The 24,847-nt window shown below is 45.4% G+C and overlaps 1 protein-coding gene across 1 annotated transcript; it reads left to right on the top strand.

Moving 5' to 3' along the window:
• Nucleotides 1-3,429: 3,429 nt before the first annotated feature.
• LOC118090429 (N-acetyllactosaminide beta-1,6-N-acetylglucosaminyl-transferase) lies at nucleotides 3,430-16,073 on the top strand. Its single transcript, XM_035126147.2, has 3 exons — nucleotides 3,430-4,701; nucleotides 12,695-12,787; nucleotides 14,629-16,073. The coding sequence occupies exons 1-3, from the start codon at nucleotides 3,591-3,593 to the stop codon at nucleotides 14,817-14,819; spliced, it is 1,395 nt and encodes a 464-aa protein (XP_034982038.2). The 5' UTR covers nucleotides 3,430-3,590; the 3' UTR covers nucleotides 14,820-16,073.
• The last annotated feature ends 8,774 nt before the right edge of the window (nucleotides 16,074-24,847 follow it).

Below are 24,847 nucleotides of genomic sequence, written 5' to 3'. Positions count from 1 at the left end.
TCCCCTCTCCTCCTATTTTCAATTGTTGCAAAATTTTGAAATTGCCACTAGCTGCTAGTGCTTTGCCAGCTCAATCCTTCACCATTCAAAAGCCTGTGCAAAGATGGAATTAAGCAAGCAAAAACCTCTCCTCAGGGCAGAGCCAATTTCTGCCTTTTAACACAAGGGGTGTACAATCAATAAGGATTAAGTCTGCAGCAAACCCAGAAACTGGTTTGCTTCCCCAAAAGATGTTGAAAAAAACGCCAAGGCTGACCTGTCAGGTTCATGAAAAGCAGGAAGAGGAAACCTGAACCAAGCTAATAGTTACACAATCCAGCACTTGGAGCCATCGGTTACTGTCCACTGCTGGGTTAAAGGCTACAGGAGTCTAGTGCCACACACATCTTTGAGCCTCATATCGGATCCTTACAGAACCCTGTCTCCTGCTACACAAGGAGAATGAGAATACAGGTTCACAGTCTTGAGCACTCTATAATATTGTAACACACCACCCCAATCTCTGGAACTGGATCTAGGCACATCAAAGAAGCATTTCAGTTTAAAGAGTTGTAAACTTAAACCGGGAAAACAGGTACTGTAGAGGAAAAATGGGACTCCACGTTGCCATCTGGTGGCACAGTGTTATATTGCACATACAACACACATGAATCGCTCTTTCTTTACAGGTAGGTAGCCGTGTTGGTCTGAGTCGAAACAAAATAAAAATATTCCTTCAGTAGCACCTTAAAGACCAACTAAATTTTTCTTTACCAGTCTAGCTGAGTCCTGGGCAAATGAGATATTCCAGGGTTTCCAGGTGCTCACCCAGGGTTCAGTTCCCTTGGAAGGAACAGCAGATGCCATGGTGTCTTAATGATATAAGGATTATTTACACATATATACAACCTGGGGCTAATATGGAGGGGCTCACAACATTAACACCCCAATAGGTCTTGCTTCTCCCATAGTCACAGCCTTGGATTCAAGCAGAAATCAAGCATGGCTCTCATTCTCTCACTTCTGCCTGTTTATAACCCATCTCTCTCTCTCTCTCTCTCTCTCTCACACACACACACACACACACACCTCTGACTTCTGTCTTTCTCACTACCAGCCAGGTGATGGAGGGGCCCCCACCCACCTGCCCTCTGGCACAGAGCCACTTCCTCTGTTATGCTAAAAACACTATTTAAGGCAGTTACAGGTAGGGTAGCCGTGTTGGTCTGACATGGTGGGAAGGAATTTTTTAATTTTGTTTCAACCCTTTAAGGCTTAAGCCATTATCTCACCAAGAAGCTTATCTGGCTAGTTCAACAATGGAATTAGATCTAACCCTCGCTGGATTTTACCCCAGGAACTAGACAGGTCTCAGGCATCATGCAGACCAGACTATACTAACCCCACACCCCACCTCCAGCTCACAAAAATTATTATTTTTGAGGTTTGGCAACCAGAACTGAACACAGTATTCCGGGTGTAGCCACACCCCAGATTTGTACCAACAGTTTTATTTTAAAATCATTTCCTCTTCATTCCTAACACACAGAATACAACTCCCCCCCCCCAAAGTTACTCCATACTTCAATTCAGCTGTCCATCCCTTTCTTAGCTGGTCAATGCCTGTTCAAACCCCATAGGCATATACGGTATGTGAAGTTTGGATTTCTTTTGCCACAAAGTTCCATCAACCCCAGTCAATATGATCAATGATCAGGGAAGATGCAAGTTGTATTGCCGCAAAATCTGAAGGGCACCACATTAGATACCTCTGACCTAGAAGGAGTCATTGTTAACACTGGAAATTTTCCTCTGTTCATGCTTTCCTACATTTTATTATATACATTATATACTAACGTTCAAATAGTAACATATAAATAAAAAGACATCTGTATTTAAGAATTTTTTTTTGCAACCTGAGTGTTACTTGGTTAAACAACACATCACACACTGGTTTTATTAGTTTTCTTCCCCACCTTAGGTAAATTTGGACTTTGGATAACTAAGTTCCGTCCTAACCAAGAAGTATGTATAGCTCATGTTAACAGTAAATCCATTAAAAAATAGCTCTAGTCACAATCCTCAAAGCCTGTACATGGGATGTTAATTTCCTATGCTGGCTATTCATATCTGTAAAATTTCAGCCTTAAGACCTGTGCTTTATACTAGTGTGTACTGGAAGGACAACACACACACACACAAAAAAAAATTCACTTTAGAATTTTGATTATGCATTTGAGGCACAATTCAAAGTGAAGATATGTCCTTTTTATTACTAAGCTATCTTATTTAATCTATCTTTTCAATAGATTGTTGATAGTGACATTTCTTACAAAATACAGTGGGCTATGATGGGAAACCCATTATTATCAAAAACTGGGAAAGTACCATGATCATCCTCTAGTCCAGGGTTTCCCAAACTTGGGTGTCCAGCTGTTTTGGGCTACAATTCCCACCAGCCCTGACCACTGGTCTTGCTAGCTAGGGATGATGGGAGTTGTTGTCCAAAAACAGCTGGAGACCCTGATGATCTTGTATCCTGCTGATACAAGAAATGCATAAGAGGGGACCATCTAGCCTCTGCTTTAAAAACTCCAATGAAGGAGAGTCCATCAGGCCTGACCTGGGGGCAGAATAGGAGGAGAGGCGGTGGCAGCACCACTGGGCTGCCCAGTCTACCAGGGGGCACCACGCTTGCCCCGCCCTGGGCACTAGCAGCCACTGCTACGCCACTGGTCCCTCATGTCCCTAAACTCTTGATTCATGTTGCTTGTGTCTGTGTGTGTGCGCATGTGAGCTGATTTGATGGGGGAGGGCAAGCTGTCTTAGTCTCTGGGGAGGTCTTCGCTCCCCTCCCACTCTGTTATACCAGAACCACCATTGTTGCTCAGGGTAACAAAGCCCTCCGCAGTTCATATATCCATGCAACAACTTATAGAGAAGTAGCCTGTCTCAGTGCATTTCTGCAGAAGACAGAGGGAATTCCACCGCCATATAGCAAAATTTGGTGCCTTCCATGGTACATAGGCCTACCAACTGAAGATAAAACACCTGATGCATCTCAGACTGGTCCATGTTAGTCTTCAAGGTGCCACAAGACTCTTTTAAGGTAGTGTATTCGTTTAGATTTGTGTAAACGTGGCTTGCTCAATGGAAAGAAGACCCTGGGTTGCTGTTCAGCTCTTGTTTACCAATATGTTCGCCTCTCCTTCACCCCGAGGGATTTTCCTTTCACATGCTAAGCGGGTCGGGGCGCCCAAAACCTGCTCCACGCGCGCCCAGAGGATTCGGGCCCCAAACCGACAGGTGGGCGGGGAAGCCGCGGCGCTAGCAGCCACTCACATGGCCGGGAGCAGAGAAGCCCGTTCCCCGAAGGCGGGGCCGAGCCGCTGAACCAAAGGGCTACCAAAGAAGAGCCGGCGAGGAGTCCAGCTTCGCGGCCAACGCGCGCGCGCGCGCACAGGAGAGGCGCTCTGAGGGAACGCTCAGCCTGCTTCCACTGCGGGCGCTAGGAAGAGGCAGCCCGGCGGTTTGCTTAGCAACGGGCTGAGAGAACACAAAAGCCCTGCCTCGGCGACCTCGCTAGCCGTGGGCATGCGGGAAGAAGCCCCATGCAGCGCGGCGGTGCCCAGCTGAGGAGCCGCATGCCTCGCGCGCAGCAGGGCTGCAGCCGGCGGGAGCTCCTTTCTGTGGCCGTCGGCGGGGGGAAAGGCGCGCTGCTGGCGGCTTTGGCGTCGCGCGCGACGATGCTGCCTCGGAGGCTCTCCTACCTTCTGGTAGCCCTCGCCCTCAGCAGCTTGACGGCGTTGCTGGTTTTCCTCCGCGGCCAGCCCGACCCTCCGGGCCCCAAGGAGGTGGCCCGGCGGCCGCGGGGTCAGCAGCCCCGGCAGCAGCAGCAGCTCCAGCCTCGGAGAGAAGGCGACTTCATCCGCGGGGCTTGCGGCGCCCTGGCCGCTGAGGAGAAGGCGTTCGTGTGGGGCAACCACCTGCGCACGTCCTTCGGGCAGTCGCCCGGCTGCCCCGAGTACGTGGAGGGCAACCACTATGTCACACGAGCCCTCTCGGAGGAAGAGGTCGCCTTCCCGCTCGCCTACGTCATCACCCTCCACAAAGAGTTCGCCACGTTCGAAAGAGTCTTCCGCGCGCTTTACGCGCCCCAGAATGTGTACTGCGTCCATGTGGACGAGAAAGTGTCCGGCGAGTACAAGCAGAGCGTGGAGAGGCTGGTGGGCTGTTTCCCCAACGCCTTCCTCGCGTCCAAAGCCGAGCCGGTCATTTACGCGGGGATCTCGCGTCTCCAGGCCGACCTGAACTGCATGAAGGACTTGCTGCGCTCTGAGGTCCGCTGGAAGTATGTCCTCAACATGTGCGGCCAAGACTTCCCGTTGAAAACCAACAGGGAAGTCATCCGCCACCTGAAAACCTTCAAAGGGAAGAACATCACCCCCGGCATCCTCCCTCCTGAGCCAATCACCGTAAGGACCAAGTACGTTTACAAGGAGCACATAGGCAGAGAATCCTCTTACATGAAAAGGACTAGTATCCTCAAATCACCTGCGCCCCACAATCTGACAATTTACTTTGGCTCTGCCTACATTGCCCTCACCAGGCCGTTTGTGGAGTTCCTTTTCCAGGACAAACGGGCCCTCGATTTGCTGGAATGGTCCAAGAACACCTACAGTCCGGATGAACATTACTGGGTGACGCTCAACAGGATACCAGGTACGTTAATGGCATCTGGCAGTTTCTGATTTGGGTGGTTTCTGGTCTCCCAAGGTGCACAGTTCTCTTTTTGTCCTGCAGGACTTGCTTGCTAAGGGCATTTCCAGATGGAGCCTCTTTAGTGTGGAAATAATTCACTGCATCTCTCAAAACTCCCAACTGTGAGCTATCCAAACCACAGAGCAAAACCCTGCACAGCTTTCCACCTTGCTTTTATTTTTCAAGGACACATTTCCCACCTTTTCCAGCTCAACAATAAATCACAGTGTTCCCAGTGGTGCAGGGAATAATTGCCTGGATACAGGCACCGCTGTTAAGGGTTTATCACACACCACTCAAGATGATTGAGCTCTGTAATAATAACAACAGCGTACGTATACCCAGCAGACTTTAGTGGAACTTAGTTCAAAGTCCTGTCCAACTTTGCAGATGCAGGATTATTAGAGGACAATGCCTCTTTCTTATAGATGGACAGATGTATCAGAAAGAAGGAAGTACTGGAGTTTCCCAATAATCTTGTCCTGGGGCTATTTAATGTAATTTATTTGTGTGTGATCTGGAATTGAGGGTAAGCAGTGAGGTAGCCAGATGAAAACTCAAGGAGGTAAAGAGCTCCAAGAGAATCTCGCCAAATCTAAGCGTGCAGGTGAGAAAAGGGAAAATGAAAGTGAATGTAAGTAGGTGTAAAATGATACAACCACACAAAGCTTTCCATATGCACTTATGGGATCTGAGCTGGCTGTAATTAACAGCACCACAGGTATGTCTGGAATGCCTGCCAGTGGCTGTTAACATGAAACAAAATTTTAAAAATCCTTCCAGTAGCACCTTAGAGACCAACTAAGTTTGTCATTGGTATGAGCTTTCATGTGCATGCACAATTATTCAGATAGTGTATCTGAATAAGTGTGCATGCACACGAAAGTTCATACCAATGACAAACTTAGTTGGTCTCTAAGGTGCTACTGGAAGGATTTATTTTATTTTATTTTATTTTGACTACGGCAGACCAACACGGCTACCTACCTGTAACTGTTAACATGAAAACTAACAGTGCAGCGATATGCCTATCTATTTAGAAGTAAGCTTCATTCAGTTAGGTATTGCCACCTAAATGTTAAGAGCCTCCATGCCTCTCAAAACCAGTTGCTGGGTAACTTACAATGGCGATGAGCTGTTGCCTCCACATTTTACATTTTTGGGCTTCCCTGGTGCATCTCCTTCAGAGTAAAGGTTAAGCTTAGCAGGAGAAAACCATGAGTAAGGAGAGGGTGGCATGAGAGATGTGTAAAATTATGTGGAATGTGGAGAAAGCAGATAAACTTATTTTCTCCATCTTTCATAATGCAATAACTTGGGTTGCATCAAATGAAGCTAAGAGTTGGAAGATTCAGGGCAGACAAAAGGAATCACTTTTTCACACAAAACCAAGTTAAAATATGTGGTTCATGTGATTTTGCCATTGAAAAAGTGAATCCATTCCCTTTGGCAATTGGAAACCTTAATTCCATGACAAATGTGTAGCAAATGAATTGGCTGTGATGTTCCTAGCAACTGACAAAGCTCAATGAAACATTGCATTAAGAGATGAAATTGAGAAATGATATATGTGCTTGATGGCAGGACCTAGGGCTCAGAGCAGGCATGCAAACTTGGAATCTACAGGGAAGGGTGAAGTATGCATGTTGATTATGGAAAAGATAAACAAATAAACCTGATATTGTGTTAGGCTTAACCTATTTTAACGTCAGAATATTTTCAATGTTGTCTCCTTTGATTACCTCATGTGGTCAGAAGAATGTGTGCAGTATATATTAGTTATGGTCTTTCATTGCAGTAGCTGCAGTGATTTGGGGTGTCACACAGAATGTGAGGCACTCTCCCAAATCTTGCTTCAGAGGGAAACTCCACTCACAGGCTTCCTAGCTTCCTTTGCAGTGCCTGCCATGCCTCAATGCTAGCTTCATGCTGCATTCTCAGTAGAGTATTATCTTTGGGTACTGAACCAGATAGTAAATCACACTTTTATTTGACTTATAGAATCATAGAATTGTAGAGTTGGAAGGGATCATGAGGGTCGTCTAGTCCAAACCCCAGTAATAGATACACTCCCCGCCCCCACTTGTATGTTATATAGTGGGTAAGCTCTAGACATAAAATGTGTCGGTCATGCTATTATTGTTGGTCCTGAGATGCAACATGAAGATGTAAATGTAGCTGGCCATTCCACCATTTTCTACAGATCCTCATTCCCGCCCCGCCCCCGCCCCAATTCCTCCCCTTTCTTATTTATTGAATCAGTCTTATTGTAGCCCACTTTCCCCCCAGTTTTCGCTTTTCCTCTAAGAAAGATGTTTTCTTCATCTGCCACCTTTGCTCTTTTGGTTGGGTGCTACACAGTGGCCATACCAGCTCCCTGAAGGTATGGTAATAGCTAGTTAGTTGCCTCCTCTAACAAGCCCAGGCAGGTGAATTGGGCCTGTGGAGCAGGGTGGTTGCTATTATTGTCCATGCATCCTAGACATAGGAACATTTGGCACACAGGGAATTCTCAGTGCCCTTGCCCTTTCTCCCTTTCAGATCTCTGGTTTCTCTTATTAATATTGCTTCCCAAAAGAAATAAAATCGCAGAAGCTTTGTTCACCTGTGTGTATGTGTGTGTGTGTGCAATTTGAATTCGCAAGCTATTTTCCAAAGAAATATAATAGAACTTGAAAGAGGGGGACCCACCTCCAGTACATAAAGAAGGTTATTAGATGTCAGTGTCTTAATGCATTTATGATAACTCAAAGGGATGTATCTGACTTGCCCACACTCATAGCTGACCTAATGAAATCAATAGACTTAAGTTAATTGCATGTGATTTAAATCCATTCATTTCAGTGGGTCTACTCTGTGTATGTCTTGGATATAACCCAGTACAGGAGATTTCTGCAAAAGAAATACTGCATTTTGCCAAGAAACCTCTGTAGGTGCTCTGGCCAACTGATGATCTTGGAACATAAGAACCTCTACTGGATCAGGCCAATGGCCAAACTGGTTCTGTTCTTGTAGTGGTCAACTAAATGCTTGTGGGAAGCACATAAGCAGAGCCTGAGCACAAGAGCACTTCCCCACCCTCAGTGCCCCAGCAAGTGATATTCAGAGGTATAGTGCTTCTGATAGAGGAGGTGCAACATGATAATCATGGCTAGTAGCCACTGATAGTCTTATCCTCCATGAATTTGTCTGATTTTCTAAGTCAACCAAGTTGGTGGCTGTCACTGCCCCCTGTGGGAGTGAGTTCCACTGTTTAACAGTGTGCATTGCTGAAGAATATCAACAATGGCCTTCATGGCAGAACTGGATGATTACTGGGTGCTGAAGATTTCAAAAGGCACAGATTGCAGAATTATCCCATAAATCCATTGGTTGGACTAAAAGGTCTGCTATGAACGTTCTGTAAACCTTGGGACCTTACGGATCAGGCTGTTCTGTGGGTTCGTGGCTTGGAACATGTTGCTTTTCTGACGTTGTTAAATTCCATCTCCCATGAGACCCAGCTAGCATGGCCAATGGTCAAGGGCTATAGGAACTTTAATCCAGCAACACTTGACAAACTGGACTCTGGTACACAAAGGCTGTGACATTATTATTTTTTTCATTTTTTGCTGCAATGGAGCAACACCACTATCCCTTTGGAAACAGGACTGTGGAGAGGCAGAGAAGCTGAACACCAGCACAAAGCAGGGATGGGGAAGCTGTAGTCCTCCAGTGCGGCCAGTGGTCAAAGATGATGGGAGTTGGGGCCCAGGAGCATCCCTGGCAGTCTGCAGAACATGAGACTCTTAATCTCAGGGTCATGGGTTTGAGCCCTATCTTGGGCAAAAAAATCCTGCATGGCAGGGGGGGTTGGACTAGATGACCCACGTGGTCCCTTCCAACTCTGCAACGCTATGATTCTATGATCAGCCAACCAATCCTTCTAGGAATGCCCATGATGACCAGCCTGGTAAAGTAGCACAACCACCCTGGCTAAAGCACACAACTGCTTTGATGTATGGCAACAGTACTTGCTACTTGTTGTGTAATTCATTTTCTAAGAGCCCAGCCCTTTTCTTCCCCGAGCTTCTTTTCCTGGCCTTTAAACCTCCCCTGAGGGCACTCCTTTGTTAGGAGCATTGCAAAGTGCTCATACTTGTCACCTGGGGTAAAGTAATGTTTCAACTATCTTTCAAATTATACCCTTTGGCAAAAAAGAAAAGAAAACCCACCTCTTTGGATCTTGTGAAAGCTACACTGGCTGGAAAGACAGGTCAGCCTTCTTGAGAGCTTCTGTTTTGCCCTTTCCATTGCTCCGAGCTATTTCACAATCTTCAAGAGTGAAACCTGAACAACAAGGAAATGTGCAGATATTTACATGTCCTTTCATCCATCTTTCATCCATTTCCTGGGGAGGGGGGCAAATGAGCCAAAGAAAAGGAAACAAGGATCTTAGGGATAACCTGGGGGGGGGGATGAGGACGACAAAGTGTTTGGATGCCAGAAGGTTTAAGATAGCATAAAATTGGTTTCACCATAATGAGATTTCCAAAGAAGCTGAGCTGAGGATTATAGTTCAGGCTGGGGGGTGTCCCAAGTAGTAAAGGTAAAGGTAAAGGGGCCCCTGACCATCAGGTCCAGTCGTGTCCGACTCTGGGGTTGCGGCGCTCATCTCGCTCTATAGGCCGAGGGAGCCAGCGTTTGTCCGCAGACAGCTTCCGGGTCATGTGGCCAGCATGACAAAGCTGCTACTGGTGAACCAGAGCAGCGCACGGAAACGCCATTTACCTTCCCGCCGGAGCGGTCCCTATTTATCTACTTGCACTTTGATGTGCTTTTGAACTGCTAGGTGGGCAGGAGCTGGGACCGAGCAACGGGAGCTCACCCCGTTGCAGGGATTCGAACCGCCGACCTTCTGATCAGCAAGCCCTAGACTCTGTAGTTTAACCCACAGCGCCACCTGGGTCCCTTGTCCCAAGTAGTACTCACCTTAAAAAACCCCAAAATTCCAGTGGACTGCTGCTATTATTAGTTTATCTGCAGTGACTTCGATCCATGATAAGGTTCCCATATTTTTCTTGGCCTCCGGCGGTCTTCTATACACAACCATGCTCAAGGCAGCTTACAACATGAAAAAGAAGCCATAATTACAAAAGTTGGGATAAACAATAAACAAAACACATCAAACAGTTTCAAGATAAATCATAATAAGATAGCCAAGATGGTCTCTGGCCTCTTCAGCAGCCTTAGCATTTGTAGCGGGAGGCAAGGTCTTCCAGGACTCACAGCCAATATGGAATCATCCGAAATCAGGCGTTGATCCTAAGCTAAGCTGACTGAAGGAAATACATAAAAGGAACATTTCTGTCCTTTCCTTCTGCCACTCTTCACACCCACGAGACATTTGCCAAGGCAGTGCCAAAGTGACTGCCTCTTCCAGGCCACCTCTACCATCAGCAAAGCAGACTTGAGGAATCTGTGGCCTTTCGTATCTTGGTTATGGACTCCAAACTTCCATCAGCTGCAGCCCTGCAGGGCAAGTGGTTGGGGATGATGGGAGTTGTAACCCAGCCACATCTGGGAGGCCACAGGCTCCCCAGCCTAGCATTAAACCCAGTGTGGTGGGGTGACTTGCTGGAGACACTCTGCTCAAGGCCCCTTCATGCCACTTTGCTGTGATACCTAGCAGGTTGATAGACCAGCAAATAACCTGGTTTTTATTTTATTTTATCCCTCTTGCTTGAAAACTGGCACCACAATGCTAGTCTTCCAAACTCAATAGGCTATTCCTCTTCCATTGATTGTGGCGAGTAATGCCACGAGCACCAGAATGCCACCAGTTAAGGTTTGTTGTCTAGGGATGTGGGTGGCGCTGTGGGTTAAACCAGAGAGCCTAGGGTTTGCCGATCAGAAGGTCGGCGGTTCAAATCCCCACGATGGGGTGAGCTCCCATTGCTCGGTCCCAGCCAACCTAGCAGTTCGAAAGCACATCAAAGTGCAAGTAGATAAATAGGTACCACTACAGCGGGAAGGTAAACAACATTTCCATGTGCTGCTCTAAGACAAAGCGGCTTTGTCATACTGGCCACATGACCTGGAAGCCATATGCTGGCTCCCTCGGCCAATAGCGCGAGATGAGCACTGCAACCCCAGAGTCTGTCACGACTGGACGACTGGACCTAATGGTCAGGGGTCCCTTTACCTTTACCTAAGGTTTGTTGTAGGGATTTGTTGCCCCCAAGAACCTTGGAGCTACTTACCATTTTTAATGAGATTCAGTTTCATTGGGGGACAAAGGAAGCCAACTAAGTATATCATCTAAGAATCAGTTCAGTATATATGTATCTGTGGTATTTGGAAGCTTAGCTGCTGAGCAGTGTCCTTGCAACACGCTGGGAATTGTTATTGTGATCAGCCAACACTGAGAGTCAGGAAAGAAGCCCATCTGCTTCTACCACAGGAAGGAAGTGGAAATACAGAGCTGAGAGTAAGTGACATTTATTGAGCATAATTTGCTGTTGCAGGTTTGTTGAAGAATGTTGTACGTTGATGCTACTATTGTGTTGTAAATAATCTTATCCATGCTGGGTTTACTGTTACATTAGTGCTTTCCCTCTACCCCAGAGATGGGCAAACAAGCAGATCAGTATCTGCTAGTAGATGTTTGTGTGATCTGTACAGTAGTAGATAGCCAGGGCTTTCTGGCTCTCAGTTGCTTAACAACAGGACGTAAAATATGCAAGTTAAAAAACAAAAATATCTGGGAGGAATTCAGCGTCATATATGGCCAGCGGGGCATTTAGGGCAGCGTGACTGGTTCCCCTGCACTGGGCACCAAGCCTTGGGGGCGCTGCAGAACATTGCAACTATAACATAGTGAATTGAGCAGAATGGAAGGTGAGAGTTGGGGGGGGGTGTCTGCTGAATTTTAGGCCCTCACAGGGCACTGCTGAAATTTGAAAGACCAAAATCTGCCTCTGCTATGGCCATTGTTCCACCAGTGTAAGCATTTTAGCTTGCCAGTGGAAGGATCCCCCATCTCTTGTTTTCCCCTTGCACTGTTTTTAGGGGGGTTCTCTCACTCACTCACTCACTCACCCACCTACTGAACCAATTTTGGGGGCACAAAAGCAGGGGTAAGCAGCTCTGCATTACTAGAAGTCCTTGTGTGGGCTTCTGTTCGCAAGACTCATTTGCTGAATCTTTCCCTCTGTGTTGTTCACCTATACATACGGTATTCATATTCACTGGTTCCCTTTGACCATATCTTAGTGCAAAGTTTTAGAGGTTTTTGCTTAGAATCCTTAATCTGCAGTAACTCAATACATATACTGTCTACACCTGTAGAATTAAGGCTGCCGTGCTCCAAAAGCACCATTTTGCATTGTTCTGCAGCTGCTATTTTGCACCGGCTTTGGTTGGTGGACCTTTTGGGCCCTAGTAAAAATGAAGTAGATGCCACAAATTTCATATTTGCTGCACTCCATTCATGCCTGTGTGCAGTGTAACCGGTTCTGTTGACTCAGCATTTCTTCCAAAAGTTGGTATTTGTTCCAGGAACACAAACTTTCCTCGTGGCATTTGCAGGACGTATCAAAAGCAGCACATGCAGACTGACCGGAGATGATATTTCCTCCAGGCTCTTTCTTGTGCATGGACATTCAACTTTGTTTAACTGCAGGGTTCACAGGTCGACAGGAAAACCATACCTCCCTTTGTGATGCAGAAACTATTTGTACAGCTGGAGATTTTGGAAATAACTTTCAGAGATCAGGAGATGTGTGTTGTTTTTAACACAAGCTGGCTCGGGCAAAATCCATAGGCTTCCAAATAGAGTCTTTTGCCTTTGAAGAAACTGAGATGAATGAGGATCTCCAACAGGGTGGACAACAGTGTTCACTTCTTCAAGAGCGAACCACCTCATTTTAAGAATAAGACTTCTATTCTCTTGTGTTCTCTTTTCAACAAACAGGTGTCCCCGGCTCCATGCCAGATGGTAAATGGGAAGGTGACCTGAGAGCTGTCAAGTGGAGCAATGATGAAAATAAACATGGAGGGTGTCACGGTAAAGAGCATGTAGCTTTGGCATTTTGTTTCAGTCAACCGTGGGAAGCTTGAGTCCCGCCACTGATTCTGTCCAAAACCATTGTTAACATCCAGAAAGTTGGAAAGATCCAGTTAGTAAGGTAATAGGGTAAAATGGGACTTTGTTTTTAGTAGACCTACATAAGACCACTCAGCTGTCTCATGTGCACATGCAAACCCTTGCTGGGAACAAATCCTTAGGAGTTGGGAATGTGAAGAAAAAGAAAAGTAGAAGGAAAATCAGATGCACAGAGGTGGAGGAAAGGGAAGAGAAGGAGGGAGAAAGGGTGGCATATTGAGAGGAGGGGCAGAAGGAAGGAAGCAAGGAAGGAGTAAAGAGTAAAGAGTAAAGAACAGGAGCAAGAAACAGGAGAAAAGCGAAGATGTAATGAGCAGAAAACTATTGACAAAATAGAAAAGAAAACAAGAAGAGCTAGTAAAAAATGGAAGGGAAGGCACACAAAACCGTGGTTTTGAACTGCAGCCATAGTGATATTGAACAAGCTTAGAGGAAATGACAACAAGGCGGGTGCAGCAGCCAGAAGTTTCCTGGAAAGGGAGCTGCCTGCTACTCCCTTCCCTCAGTAGTGGTGCATTGTCATTTTGAGCAGCCACTAGGCATGGAGCCACCAGCCAGCGTGGAGGGAAGGGGGCTGCTTGGGGACAGGGATCCAGGGTGTGGTCGTACCACCCCTCCTGAACGTAACACCTGAAGCAAACTGCCTCACTTGGATTCCAGACAGGGCAGTCTCCTATTTCTGCTTCATTACTTTATTGCTCTTTTGTTTATTTTTCTGAAGATTTGTGTACCGTGCTCATCCAGCCATGTAGCACACATCTCCTTGAATCTGAAAGGAAAACAGACAGGAATGCCGTTTTGCTACACAGCAGAGATTTCCCTCCTGCAACAATGCTCTCATTACTATATGGTCAAATAAAATGTTTCCTTTGGTGATACACTGAGAATGCTCTACTAGCGTTCCCCCCACCCACCCACCCACTTTTTAGTAATACAATGTTAAAATGCCTGGAAATTACATTAAATATTTACACACAGAGAATCATACAATCATAGAATTACAATTACACACACAGAATCATAGAACTGTAGAGTTGGAAAGGACCCCAAGGGTCATCTATCTCAACCCCCTGCAATGCAGGAATCTCAACTAAATCATACATGGCTGATGACCACCCAGCCTCTGCTTAAAAACATCAAAGGAAGGAGAGTCCACCACCTGGGATTCTGTTTCACTGTCAAACAACTCTTACTGTCAGAAAGTTCTTCCTGATATTTACCAGTAGTTGGAATTTCCTTTCTTGTAACTTGAAGCCGTTGTTTCGGGTCCTAGCCTCCACACCAGGCACCCCCAAACTGCGGCCCTCCAGATGTTTTGGCCTACAACTCCCATGATCCCTAGCTAACAGGACCAGTGGTTGGGGAAGATGGGAATTGTAGTCCAAAACATCTGGAGGGCTGAAGTTTGGGGATGCCTGCTCCACACGATGAGAAAAGAAGATCTCCTCTCAGTCTCCTCTTTTCCAGGCTAAACATACCCAACTCCCTCAGCCTTTCCTCATAAGGCTTGGTTTCCACCCCCTTAATCATCTTGGTTGCCCTCCTCTGCACACATTCCAGCTTGTCAATATCCTCCGTAAATTGTGGCAGCCAGAACTGGACACATTATTCCAGGAGTGGTCTGGCCATCTTAAGGCCTTGGGCACAGGCATGCATTCTAGGCCCTTCCTGTCTTGTCCACAAAAAGAAAGAAAAAAAGTTTTTGTGTGTGCTTATTCTCCCCCCCCCTTATTCCTTGGCAGGTCATTATGTCAGAGCCATTTGTATCTATGGAACTGGTGATCTGAAGTGGCTGCTGAAATCCAAAAGCCTTTTTGCTAACAAGTTTGAACTGGGAACATACCCACCAACTGTGGAATGCCTGGAGCTGAGTGTTCGGGAGAGAACACTCAATCAGAGTGAGATACCGGTGGAACCAAGTTGGTACCTATAGGAAAAGATACCTTTTAAGTTGGTCAACAGAAACAATCATGGAAAGCCCGCATTTTGGATGGACCATTCATCGCACCTTGAAGCCGCCCTTCTTCAGGATACTCAATACGAGCCATTTTTATAACACTTTGAACACCTTTGCACGAAGGCTGAAACAAGATTTCAGGGCAATCAGTATATTAGCTGAGCTTCCTTGACATTTTAAAGATTTTGGAACAGGGTTGTTCACTCTGCCCAGAAGAAAACACTCAGGTGTTATTTATTAATACTTTGGGAACTGCTTTGTATTAATCAAGAGAAAGACATTGACTTCAGATTTCAAGCTGGTTGCGTTAGATCTTGTCCTTTGTTGCAGTCAGGTCTCGCTAAGTGATGACTTAGATCAGTGGATTAAAATGGACTACATCTCATTGGTCTATCTCTTCACCTTCCTCTTTCAACTCGTGAGCTGGGCAACTTGTGCCAGCTTCTGCTGTCCTACACACAAGCATAGTACTTGATACTGAATTGACATCTGCCAGCAATTCAGAAACCTGGTTCCTAGACCTCCAGGGTTCTCTCAGTATCTGCAGTGGAAGGAGAACCACACACCCAACCCCCCAAATGTTAACTGAGTTTTATCTCCCCTCTTTAACCCAGGAAGCATTGCATGTCTGGCAGGGTAGTGTGGGAAGTCTGAATCACAGCCCCAGAGGGTTAAGTAGGAGAGTGAAATAGAAACTCGGATATGGGAAGGGGAATGTTTCTATTGGACCAGTTGCCTGTTTACACTTGCCACATATGGCTTGAACATTAATAGATCCTGGAAATAAAAAAGAAAGGGGCTATCAGTGGTGTCCAGGACCTAGTTCATTAGGCCCAACTCTCTTCGTGGCAAGGAATTGTTGCTTGGGAGAAATGAGACTGCTTTCCTCAGAGGAAATGAGCTTAAGCAGTATTGCACACATTCTGATAAAGCTCAGCCAGAGCCGGATCTAGCCAGGTTTTTTTTGTCTCAGGTGAAGCCTCCAGGGAGCACCATTGAGAATCCCATCCTGTGTATGTGTGTATGCAAATGTGCATGGGTGTGTGTGCAAACTGGGTCTTTGACGGGTAAAATAAAGTCTAGTTTCACCTCTGGTTAAGCAGAAGTCATTTCCACTTCTGAAAACATTTCTGCCCACAATTTAAATCTCCCAACTTCTGGGATTTAGAGAGAAGACAGAAAAAGTGATTAAGAAATGCTTAAAAAGCATTGGGGAGAAAGCTAAATACAGTGGTACCTGGACTTATGAAGATGATCTGTTCCGCGGCCGTCTTCGTAAGTCGAGGTTTTCGGTTGTCGAAGCACCGCTTGTGCGCATTCGCAGAACGCGCGAGGGGCGAAAAGCATCTGGGGTTTGTTGACTTCGGAAGTCAAAACCTTCAGAAGTTGAAGCGTTCGGATGTCAAGGTATGACTGTACAGTAGCTCAGAGACATTTTTCTCTCCAGGTGTCAAGATCATAAGGTGATATTTTATATATGTATATGTATATGTATAGATGCGCACACATTCTTTTTGTGCAAGATTCCAACCTTCTCTCCATATATTTGCAGAATGGGGTGGAGGTTGGAATCTTGCACAAAAAGTTTTATCCATCCCAATATCCACCAGCTCTCCCGAATGCATGAAAATGGTGTGTTAAAATTTGGGGTTGATGGATTTGTTAATAAAATATCCACTTTGAAAACAGCCCTTCAACTTGTGATACAATTTTAGTTAAGCTCCTGCTGTGAAACATATAAAAAGGTAAAGGGTAAAGGGGCCCCTGACCATCAGGTTCAGTCGTGTCCGACTCTGGGGTTGCGGCGCTCATCTCGCTCTATAGGCCGAGGGAGCCGGTGTTTGTCTGCAGACAGCTTCCAGGTCATGTGGCCAGCATGATAAAGCTGCTTCTGGCGAACCAGAGCAGCGCACGGAAACACCGTTTACCTTCCCGCCGGAGCGGTCCCTATTTATCTACTTGCACTTTGATGTGCTTTCGAACTGCTAGGTGGGCAGGAGCTGGGACCAAGCAACGGGAGCTCACCCCGTTGCAGGGATTCGAACCGCCGACCTTCTGATCAGCAAACCCTAGACTCTGTGGTTTAACCCACAGCACCACCTGGGTCCCTATGAAACATATAACCTGTCTCAAATATGGTCCATTTACTGCTGCATTTTTAACTGAATCGTATGTTTTCCTACTAAGGAAGCACGTTTACACATACCAAGGATGGGAGGCTACTCACTGTAAAAAAATAATAATAAAGTTGATTGATTTCTTGTTAATTTTTAAAAGCAACCCTCACCAAACCGACCACACATTGCAGATACTACTCAGTGTCTCCATGCTATGAAAAGTTTCACCTGCTAATTTCTCCCAAATTGCTTTAAAATGCAAAGACCACTGTATGAATTGGTGGCAGAAGCTTGGTTCAGCTGTAGTAACAACTTTCAGGACAAGGAATTCACCATTCACATGGTATCAACTATGCCACAGGCTACAAACTGAAAGTGTGGGGGTGCCAGAAAAACCAAAGGTTCTAATCTTCTGATTATTTTGAATATTTTAAAAACAGAACACAAGGTAGGATGGGTTGTCAACACTTTGGGGACAATGGGCATATTTGGAATGCTGGGAAAGTGCTGCTGTGGGTGCCAGTCACAAAATGGATACCATGGAGGTTATGATCCTCAGATGAAGGGCCACATAGAAATTTAATAAACAAACAAACAAATAGCAGACCGGGCTGTTCATTTGCTAAGTGCTGCATATCTATCAGGAATGTTGGGTGTATACGTTGTGAAAGCTCAGTCACAGAAAACAGCCATTCAGCAGAGTTGACAGAGTCGAGGTGCCACTGTGTTTAGCTTTCTCCCCAATGCTTTTAAGCACTTCTTAATCACATTTTCTGTTGCACGAGGTTACCAGTGCAACTACAACAGTAGTTAGGCTATCTATCAAGATAGGGATACCAGTGCAACTACAACAGTAGTTAGGCTATCTATCAAGATAGGGATACCAGTGCAACTACAACAGTAGTTAGGCTATCTATCAAGATAGGGATACCAGTGCAACTACAACAGTAGTTAGGCTATCTATCAAGATAGGGATACCAGTGCAACTACAACAGTAGTTAGGCTATCTATCAAGATAGGGATACAACAGTAGTTAGGCTATCTATCAAGATAGGGATGCCACCTGAGCCTCAAGCGACAGCAAAGGATCCAGAAGTAGCCCCAAGCTATGTACCTGCTCCTTCAGAGGGAGCATAACCCCATCAGGATCAGTTGTTACAAGTAGTCTTCTCTTTCTGAGCCCAGAGAGGGTTCTTTGCTTCAAAGTCCTTGCTCTGTTAATCCACAGCCAAGTCCTTAGTTCAGTTGCTTGCAAAGTTCTGCAACAGATAAGAGGTTTCGAATTCTGAAGTCTGGCAATATCCCAACTTATTCCTCAGACGATCTCTTCAAAAAATCTGAACTTGAATCCACAACCCCAATAGAAAGGCTTCAACAACTCCTGCAATCTCCTCCCACAATCCACACAGTACAGTATACATAAAGTTACTTGCCAAATCTGATCAATAACACACATAAAGAGAGTCACAAGGTGCCTGCAGGTGCATTATGGGTGATTGAGTTGTGTCTGTTGACTTACAGAGAATTAACCCATTAACTGCATTACAAGGGACGCTAAGGAGTGTTGCTAGGCTATAGAATGAATGTTGAAATGCGCATCATACAAATGAGATACTCCCAGATGTTCCTGTCATCCTTTAAATAAATAAAAGGTACAGAGAAACATATGAACCAGAACTGACCTTTGATCAACCCCTCCAATTCTTGAGGATGTGTGCATTGCAGCTACTTTTGACCATAGCTGCCAAGTTCTCCCCTTTTTTAAGGGAAATTCCCTTATGCTGAATAGGCTTCCTCGTGAGAAAAGGGAAAACTTGGCAGCTATGCTTTTGACCAGGCATCCCCAAACTTCGGCCCTCCAGATGTTTTGGACTACAATTCCCATCTTCCCCGACCACTGGTCCCGTTAGCTAGGGATCATGGGAGTTGTAGGCCAAAACATCTGGAGGGCCACAGTTTGGGGATGCCTGCTTTTGACCTTTCTCAAGGTCAGAAATGTAGAGACGAATCTTTTCATAGCATGCTTAAAATAAAATTAAAAGTAGTGGAAACAGATTCTGCTGCCTAATTTGTGTGCATCAAGCTGTTGTTAAAAGGCACAGCAGACCAATTAAAAACCAAAGCTGCAACTGGAAGCCAAGCAGTTGTTCACCATTTATTTTATTTTTTTTAAAAAAGGATTATCAACTGCATATTTTCCACACTGGCTTGTTTACTCCTATAAGTTCTGTCTAGGCAAAAACGATATCTGATAACAAGGAAGTGTGAAATAGAGGCACCAATATTGTTTTGCATCATTTGCCTTTTGAACAGCAAAAACTTCATGAGGAGTTTTCCATCAACAGTTTTAAAACTGAGGGCATGTCTTATTGTTGGCATTTCTGAGCTGCTCTATGAGCCTTTTGGGTGAGTGAGCAGGAAATTAAATGAAAAAATAACAATGCATGGCTAAATCATAAAACCTGTTTAGTTGGAACTACAAACCCTCTCAGTTCAGCAAAGCTTTCTTCCTAGTGAGCAGGGTTAAGATTGCAGCTTGAATCTGTGCATGTAACTCAAGAGCCAGCCACACTTTGCTCAACGGAAATTACTTCCAAGTTGGTGTATTCAGGATTGCAGCTTTGGAGTCCCGTTGACTTCAGCAAGGCTTATCTTCTACCTGCAAAGGCTACAGGTGCCTTTCCTTAGGATAACAACCTAAACAGGCAATGAATATTCATGGGGTGGGGTGGGGGAATTACATGGTCAGTTCAGAACTGTTAAAACCTATTTCCTCACACATATCACTAATCGGTACAAATACAGGCAGAGTGGGTAGGTGTCATTCTCCAACCAATCTTTCCCCTGTTTCGTATACAGTGGTACCTCGGTTTAAGTACACAATTGGTTCCGGAAGTCTGTACTTAACCTGAAGCATACTTAACCTGAAGCGAACTTTCCCATTGAAAGTAATGGAAAGTGGATTAATCCGTTCCAGACCCTCCGCGGAGTACTTAAACTGAAGCGTACTTAACCTGAAGCGTACTTTCCCATTGAAAGTAATGGAAAGTGGATTAATCCGTTCCAGACAGGTCCGCGGAGTACTTAAACTGAAAGTACTCAAACCGAAGCGTACTTAAACTGAGGTATGACTGTACTTCATTCTAGGGACCTGTGTGTGTGTTTGTGCAATGGAAATTTATAAAACATGTTATTCAGATGCATTCCATGGTAACTGATTACTGGAAGAAACATGAACTTCCTTCCCCGCACTCTTTTAAATCCGTTAATTACATGTTTGTTCAGTTGCATTTATTGTATTTTAATATTCTGCTGGAAGCCGCCCAGAGTGGTTGGGGAAATCAAGCCAGATGGGTGGGGTATAAATAATAAATAAGTTGTTGTTGTTGTTTGTTTATATTTACTGTACTGTATACAGTTGCATTTATATAGTCATATAGTTTCCTCACCTTTTCCTGACATAGTTCTGATCTTTGTGAAAAGTTCATATGTAATAATAATATTAACAACAACTTCATACAACACCCTCCCTTTAAAATAATACACTGATCAAATCAGCAATATACATTTAAAGCACAAGGCTATCCCAAAGAATCCAGGGACCTGTAGTTTACCCTCACAGAGCTACCATCCCTAGCACCCTTAACAAACTACATTTCCCAGGATTCTTTGGGGAAAACATTGTGTTTTCAATGCATGGTCTGGATGGCCACCACTTAAGTAGCTGTTGGAAAGCCACTTCAGATTTTTGTGTGCACTGTTGTCACAGAGTGTGCCGGTAAGTAAAATCACACCATTCAATGTTGGACTTAACTCTTTATTAACAAAAAACATGATCTCCACAGACTTGGCTGAAGGTCCAGTATAATGAGCACAGCAGCTCATTCCCTGTGGGACTTACTCCATGAAATCAGTTGCCGAGACTAAGGTCCCTGCCTCCCCACAGATGTCTATGTAACCTCCTCTCCAGGGTGTTTTCCAAACAATCTGAGACTGTGCCTACATGCAGCCAATCTCTTTGTCCTTTTCATGCCTCTCCTGATTCTGGGAGATGGGCAGGAGGAGCTTGTCACAGCAGGAGTCAGGAACGGGAGACACCTGTGACTCTCCACCAGCCTGACTCATCTCTGCCTCTTGACCTTCCTCATCCCAGTCGCCAGCTTCAGCTTCTGATTCTGGACTTCTTTCTGCCAAAGACTCTCCCAGCTCACCAAGCCCTTTTGCTTCCGACACCTACTCTTTCCAGTTTTCTCCTTCTGATCACTCATCGTTGTGGCATCCCATGCCCCAGACTCTTAAGCCTTCTTCCCTTGGTTGGTTCCCCAACATGGTTCCTCCCACCATTCCTTTGCATCCAACCAACCCATGACAATTGTCCACACATAGTACACACAACACACACTTTCACACATATGTGATTAGGGCGTGCCATGGGGTGGTTCACAGTAGGGCTGCTACTAATTCTACCTCTGTAGCTGTGCCTAGCAACAGCTTGATCTACAGAAATAAGCAAAGGAGGCATGTCATCTCTTATGATAATGTGGTAGTGAAAGGATTGGGTTGGGGAGATCCCCACTGAGCCACAAACTGGACTGACTCAAGACATTTTGCTGACTGAGACAGAGCAAGACAGGGTACCCCCCCCTCATGCTAGTCAAGTTACTTTGGAACTTGAAGGCAGGAAATCACACAAATGCCTCTTTCCGGCAGCAAAAATAGTCATGAATCAAAACTATTTGCTGCCTTTCCACTCTCTCTTGCCTCACTCTGCCTAGTGGTAGGTCTATCCCTATCCACAAAGGCTTGCTGGGCAACCTCAAGGCAGTCACTGTCTCTCAAACTAATCCACCTCACAGTGTTGTGAATATAAAGGTGATTTATCCCTTTACAGAAGCCCGGAGTCTTGGAGGAATTATGGGGACACAGAGCTGACAGGCAGGGTATGACATTTATCTTGTGAGATCTGGTAACTGCTGCAAAACAACCCACTGTGACAAAAGCTAGTTGAAAAGTTGCTGAGCGTAGTTTCCCACGATGTGTGAAAAGTGGTGATATGAATGAACCTCTCAGGAGGTTAAGACCCCGACCTTAATGGTATTTCATGCACAATATTTTCAGCCAAGAGGCACAACAGGTAAAGTGTATGCTGGTTGCAAGCAAAACGCCAGTGCACTATTACATTTACAAGCTGCAGGTCATATGGCTGCGATACTTTGCTTGAAAAGCTAGGGTTGCCCTATTTCAAAAAGCAAAAACCTTTGTGAAACTTTCCTGTGAACTATGTTTCAAACTATGCTGGCAGAGCTGCCGTATCTTTTAACAATACCTGTGAAATACGTTGCCCCTTTGTTTACTCTCCATCTAGCACCGTGAAGCCCCAAAGGATTCCTCAGAGCACAAAATATCCACTTTGCTTTGGAGTCCTGGGTGTGTTTCTGTGATAGCTGCCACCAATAATGCCTTCTCCCAGGCGGCTGCCACCAGCACCCTAAACCTCTGAGGATGGAGGAACTACCAAGAGGGGCTTCCTCTGCCTGTCTCAGCATCCTACAGGGATGCTGTAGGGGAGAAGGCAGTCTTCCATATGTTTGAGGCCTGATTCATTTAGGGCAGGCACCCCCAAACTTCGGCCCTCCAGATGTTTTGGACTACAATTCCCATCTTCCCCGACCACTGGTCCCGTTAGCTAGGGATCATGGGAGTTGTAGGCCAAAACATCTGGAGGGCCGCAGTTTGGGGATGCCTGATTTAGGGCTTTAAACACCAATTTAAGCACCTTGAAATGGGCCCAGGAACAAACCAACAGCCGATGCAGCTGTTTTAAAACAGTGGCGATACAAGATCTAAACGGAACCCTGGTTGTTAATTTGGCTGCTGCATTTCTGAACCAACTGATGTCTCCAAGTCGTCTTCAAGGGCAGTCCCCTTTACAGCATATTGTAGTAATAATCAACCTGAAAGTAACTGGAGCATGGAGTACAGTGGCCAGATCACCTCCGTCCAAAAGGGATCTGCATCCAGTCCATCGCTGCCTCCATGCATGGATCTAACACCTCAACCACTTCTCCTGATTCAGATGGAACAGAGAAAGAGCAGGGTGTCATCAGCTTCTGGAGGCTTCGTATAGATCAGTGGTTCCCAATTAGGGATCCACTGCCCCATCCCTTGCCTCCCCCCCCATTTTTTTTGTCATTTTTGCATGGTAATATCACAAATTTTATGGTCTTTTTGTTTGTTTTTTTAGCATACTTTAAACCCTTTGCTTATTAGGGGCTACCCCACATTTTGTTCAAAAAATTGCTTTGTAGAGGTAATTGCCATAGAGTTATCAAAATTTTCAAAAGTAGGGGGTTTGTGGCTTTGCTTTTGAAAAATAGGGCGTCCTCAGTAATTACCTAATTGGGAACCACTGATTAGATGAGAAATGGCACAGGGGGATAAGATCAAACCCTGTGAGACACCCCAAGACAACTCCCACCTTGCTGAATGGTAGCCTTCCATGATGTCTATATTCTGGAATTGAGAAACTTTCCGAACCAAGTATGTACGCACATTGAACTGTCTTTTTTTCTTTGACTTGTAAGCGTCATAGCTACAAGTTTTAGGCATTGTTTCTGCAACAGTTGGGTGTGCCTTTATTTTGATTGTGTTGTAGATCATACATCTGTATAATATTTCACAAGATAATAAATAACTCATGCTCAAGCTACACCCACCTGAAGGCAAATATGTCAGAAAAGGTTCCATGGAATGCCTAGACATTGTACACTTAGATAAAAAGGTAAAGGACTCCTGGATGGTTAAGTCCAGTCAAAGACGACTATGGGGTTGCAGCGCTCATCTCACTTTCAGGCCAAAGGAGCGGCCTTTGTCCACAGCTTTCTGGGTCATGTGGCCAGCATGGCTAAACCACTTCTGGTGCAATGGAACACCATGACGGAAACCAGCGCACACAGAAATGCCGTTTACCTTCCAGCCGCAGCGGTACCTATTTATCTACTTGCACTGGTGTGCTTTCAAACTGCTAGGTTGGCAGGAGCTGGGACAAAGCAACGGGAGCTCACCTGTTGTGGGGATTCAAACCGCTGGCTTTCCTATTGGCAAGTCCAAGAGGCTTGGTGGTTTAGACCACAGCACCACCTGCATCCCTGGGATTGTATATTTAATGATGTGCCATAACTTCAATCCCTCATTGACATCTGCTTCTGCCTACATTGATTTTGCAGAAAACAACAAAACCAGAGGTTTTTTCTTTTTAAAATCTATCCCCCTCCCCCCAGGCCTTCACATCCCTGCACAGCAGGGCAACAGAAGGATTTTGGGAGGAGTGCTGTGATCTCTCTGGGAGTGCACACATTAGTCATGGTTTGGCTAAGTGTTATGTGCCAACCAGTGGCAATTCTATACAGTTACTTGGGCCCAAGTCCCATTGAACTCATTGGGGGGTTACTTCTAAAAGGGCATGTTTAGGACTGTGCTCTCAATAACCCCAAATATTCTAGCTTGCTCTACTCAAATAATTATTGGATATTAAGGAGTTAAAGGCACAGGAGCTTATTCTGGCACTGGAAAGGAATTTCCTCCTATCCTTTTATAATCTGCAAACAAAGGATCATTTTTTCATGGCTCCGAGCTTATGAGGAGAGTGTGAGATTCCCACGCATGCATATCTAGTTGCATTTGGTCAAAGGTCCTCAGTTTGCAGTTGTAATTTGTTTTGTGGAAACAAGACAGGTGGGGCGAGGCTGAAATTGCTTTTGAATTGAGAAGCTTCATCCCTTGACCTTCCAATGCCATTAAAACCCAAGAAGAAAAAGGCCAGTTCCCATCCTCAAGCACATCTGCTTGGACATACAGTAGTTGGTTCCATCCCTAGGGGAAAGGGCC

The sequence above is a fragment of the Zootoca vivipara genome, chromosome 8 (assembly GCF_963506605.1).
Source record: "Zootoca vivipara chromosome 8, rZooViv1.1, whole genome shotgun sequence".
NCBI classification, from domain to species: Eukaryota; Metazoa; Chordata; class Lepidosauria; order Squamata; family Lacertidae; genus Zootoca; species Zootoca vivipara.
Note: the sequence above shows the minus strand (reverse complement) of the source record. Positions and strands in the feature narration are given on the sequence as shown.

Excerpts from the sequence above, each read along its gene's own strand:
- LOC118090429 (XM_035126147.2), top strand. The coding sequence starts at position 3,591 with ATGCAGCGCGGCGGTGCCCAGCTGAGGAGCCGCATGCCTCGCGCGCAG. Across the intron at positions 4,702-12,694 it reads GACGCTCAACAGGATACCAG|GTGTCCCCGGCTCCATGCCA; the intron begins GTACGTTAATGG and ends TTCAACAAACAG. Across the intron at positions 12,788-14,628 it reads TAAACATGGAGGGTGTCACG|GTCATTATGTCAGAGCCATT; the intron begins GTAAAGAGCATG and ends ATTCCTTGGCAG.